The sequence below is a fragment of the Numida meleagris genome, chromosome 24 (assembly GCF_002078875.1).
Source record: "Numida meleagris isolate 19003 breed g44 Domestic line chromosome 24, NumMel1.0, whole genome shotgun sequence".
Classification (NCBI taxonomy): domain Eukaryota; kingdom Metazoa; phylum Chordata; class Aves; order Galliformes; family Numididae; genus Numida; species Numida meleagris.
Genome location: NC_034432.1, coordinates 685,952 through 689,828, shown reverse-complemented (window position 1 = coordinate 689,828; position 3,877 = coordinate 685,952). Strand labels below are relative to the sequence as shown.

Sequence of the window (3,877 nt, the reverse complement as noted above, 5' to 3'; positions counted from 1 at the left end):
TGCCCCCCTCGTGGTATCGGGATTCCTGATCCCGGAGGGATGCTTTGCTCCGTGCATCGTGCTCTGCAGCACACTGTGATCACCCCAACTGCTGCAGGGAGGACCGGGAGGGACGTGGGGTGCTGGGTGGGGGTTTGGGGCTGTTTTCTAGCCCCCCCCACCCCCCAACCCGCGGGTCCTCTATGCGGAGCGGAGCGAGAGCAGATAATGCAGCAGCCAAATGAGAACTGAGATAAAGCAATTACCTGATCAATACGGGTGAAATTGAGTAATCTAACAGATCAATAGCGCCGTCCCTCCCGCCCCGCGTCCGGGCTGCGCGCGAGCGGCTCTGCACCGCCGGGACCCACGGAGAAGGGGTCAAGGAGATGGGAAGGAGCAAAGGGAGAGAGGCCCTGCTGCAGTGGTTCCCCCCCCATCGAGGGGATTGCTTTGGGGCTGCGATGGGGACACGCACACCCCAGGGTCCCTCTCACCCCCCCCTCTTAAAATCCACGCGCTCTGTCGGGCTGCAGCGCGTGCAGAGCAAGGCTGGGGGGTTTCCCGTCGCCCCTCCGCCCGCTGCAGGCTTTGAACTCCTCTTTTGGCTGCGGTGGCGTTGGGGAGGAGGGGGAGCACCTGGCGGGAGCTGTAATCAGCTTTGCCATCAGCTCCACGCTCCCAAAGAGCCGCTGGGGCCGCGCTGGAAAATTACCACTTTGATTTTACTGGAAGTTTCTAAACACCGAGCTTCGGTTTTCCAGCTCGGGCCCAAACCTCCCCTATTTTCCCTGGAAAGCAGACAGCGCCGCTTCAGAGGAACCGTCAGCGGGGCTGGGAGAGGGCTCCTTTAATCACAACGTTGGAAAAGCGTCGGCAGAGCGGCAGTCCTCCCTTTAATCAGGAGTTGGAGGAGAGGCTGCGGGGCTGCAGCATTGCCCCGTGCTTCTCAGGGCCGCTTTGTGTGCATTGGTGGGGGGGGGGGATGAGCACTGCCCCAATGCACCCCCCAATTTTTGGGGGGGGGACGTCTCCCACCTCCCCCGTTGCTGCAGCACTGAGTTTGGATGGGAGACGCCGCTCTCCTCCCCCCCCCCCCCCCCCCAAAACTCCCCAAATCCTTTATCTGCCAGCTCCGCGCCGGCGTATGGAAACATTTTCAGCTTTGGAAGCTCACGGAGCAAAACAGACGGAGGGAAATATTGGCAACGAGAAGCTGAACGAGCTCCCAAACAGGACCGGTCTGTGCCGAGAGCTGGAACACCCCGAGCGTTGGCCCCACCGACCGCAACGGGAGCAAAACGGAACCGGCCGCGGCTGCAACAGCACCCAAACGTGGGCATGGGCAAAACGAGCAGCCAGGATGGGCCTCCCACCGGGATTCATGGGTGCTCGATTCGAGACGCACGTCTCATCAGGTTCATTGGGCATCGAGGAGGAGGAAGCCGCAGGGTTTGCAGCGGGGCCGTCCCGTTTTGCAAAAGGGCAGCGCCGGGGCTGCTCCAGACCCGGCTCCCTCCAAGAAACCGAAATAAAAAGCCCCCCAACCGCCGGCTCCCCGTGTAGAGGAGGGCAGCCCCGCACCTCTCGACCCCTCTTTCCCATTGAAACCGTTAAAATAAAATAAAAATAAAATAAAATACCCGACCCCGATTTGGCCCGAAGCCCGGCCAGCAACGTGCCGAGTCCCAAGGAGTGGATTTGGGCCAGTTGGAAGAGTTACACGGAGCGGAGAAGAGAGCGGCTGCCGGGGGCCAAGGGGCTCTCCCAGCACCGATGCTCGGCGATGGCAAAATCCCAGCACCCACCCCACGCAACCCAGGGCCCAGGGGACCAACACCGGGGGGCAATGGGCGCAAGGGACCAACACTGGGGGCAATGGGGGCAATGGGGACAATGGGGACGAGNTGCAGGAGGTGCTGCAGGAATTCAATGCTGAGTCGCTAACGAACCCTTCCCGCAAAGCAGAGCTGGGACGGGAGCGATGCTGGGGCACCGTGCGGGGCAGCCCCGGGTGGGATGCGGGCACGGGACAGGGACAGGGGCCAGCAGGACAGAAGTGCTCTGAGAGCATCCCCACTGCCCGAGAACTGCTGTGACAGCACCTGGCCGGGCTGCGGGATGGGATATCGGCCAGGACGCGGGATGAGATATCGCTGCTCCATCCCCTGAGCCCGTTCCTAATCCCCAAAGCTCTTAGAGGTTTTCCCTCGCTGCTTAAATCCGCTTCGGTGCAGGCAGCGAGCCGGGTGGATGCGAGCAACGCGGGATGCTCAGCCAGGGAGAAGCCATCCCCCCCAAATCTCCCTCTTTCCCCCTTTTCCTCTCTCGCAGTTCATCCAGCAGAGAGATGCTGCGCACCTGGAAGTTCCCTGCGGGGCGAGACCTCGCTCTGCAGCCATCAGTGACGGACCGAGGCCGAAGGCACGGAGCAGCCTCGGCAGCACGAGGCCACCACCGCCGCGGTGACCCCAAACCCCCACCATCACCCTGGGGACGTCCCAGCACGGGGACGGCGACGGGACGGGCGCGGGACATCGGGTCTGGCACCCCCCCCGACGTTCTCCTACCTCCCGGCTGCCGCGCGGCGTCCGCCTCCCCCGGGCTCTCCCCGCCACTGTCGCCCCCGACCCGATGCATTTCGTCGCGTGCGACGTTGGGGTTACTTAAAATGAAAACCCAGTCCTCGGCGCTCCCGGGAGGGCGGCCGTGGCTGCGAGACAATCGCGTTAACCCCTCACCGGCCACAGGCTGCCGACCGCCGCTGCCGCCCGACCGCTGCTCCCCCCCGTCCTCCTCCTCCTCCTCCTCCTCTTCCTCGCTGGCAGTGGGGCTGCCCAGGGCCCCCCGTGCCCACCCCGGGCCTGGGGCAGGGATGCAGCGGAGGTGTGGGTGGATGTGGTGTCTGGGACAGAGCTCTCCATCCCTAGAAACCCCCTTGGAGCCGCACGACCCAGCGTGAAGCACAGAGACACCGAAAACGCTGACAGCCCGACCCCACCTGCTGCGGTGAGCAGCTCTCAGCTCACTCCAGCCCCATTCCCCTCTCCAAAGCCCTCTGAATTGGGACAACGAGGCACAGGAGCTGCTGTTGTCCCACAGCAGGTCCCCACGGGACACTCCGTGGCCCAGCAGCAATGCGTGGGGACAGTGGGGCTGGGTTCTGCCACCGACACTGTCCCGTTGGCACCAGGTACCTGGCACGTCCCCGTGGGATGCTCCACGGCGCAGCACTGGGACACGCATGGGGATGCTGGAGCTGGGCACTGCCACTGGCTCCTTTCCATTGGCACCAGGTGCTGGATCCCTGCAGGCACACGGGGGTTGTGCCCACCCTGTGCTGCCGCCGGCACCGGGGGTGTCCCTGGTGCCCCAGAGTGGGCTCAGCTCAGGCGCAGGCAGCGGACGCCCGCCTCCTGATCAGGATGGGAGAAGCAGCGCCGGGGAATTAAATTCTGGGGTTGTTTTCTGGTTAAATCAACCGAGGCTAACGTGATGGAAAGCGGTGTGAGGGGGGGGTCCGGCCAGGCAGCGAGGCATGGGGCTGGGTGCAGGGCTGGGGGGGTGCAGGGCTGGGTACAGGGCTCAGTGCAGGGCTAAATGCAGGGCTGGGTGCAGAGCTGGATGCAAGGCTCGGTGCAGGGCTTGGTGCAGGGCTGGGTGCAGGGCTGGGTGCAGAGCTGGGTGCAGAGCTCAGTACAGAGCTGGACGCAAGGCTCAGTGCAGGGCTGGGTACAGGGCCAGATGCAGGGCTGGGTGCAGAGCTGGATGCAGGGCTCATTACAGAGCTGGATGCAAGGCTCAGTGCAGGGCTGGGTGCAGGGCTCAGTGCAGGGCTCTTTACAGAGCTGGACGCAAGGCTCAGTGCAGGGCTGGGTGCAGAGCTGGATGCAAGGCT

General features: G+C 64.1%; 2 protein-coding genes across 2 annotated transcripts in view; both read right to left on the bottom strand.

Moving 5' to 3' along the window:
• LOC110387825 (ETS translocation variant 3-like protein) overlaps nucleotides 1-2,619 on the bottom strand; it is a 9,786-nt gene extending 7,167 nt beyond the window's left edge. The window contains exon 1 of the mRNA XM_021376437.1: nucleotides 2,550-2,619. Within this exon, the coding sequence (XP_021232112.1) occupies nucleotides 2,550-2,619 (70 nt within the window). The remainder of the gene's footprint in view (nucleotides 1-2,549) is intronic.
• The window catches only part of LOC110388003 (feather keratin 2-like), a 906,242-nt gene that overhangs the window by 521,966 nt on the left and 380,399 nt on the right, over nucleotides 1-3,877 (bottom strand). The gene's annotated exons all lie outside the window — the stretch shown is intronic.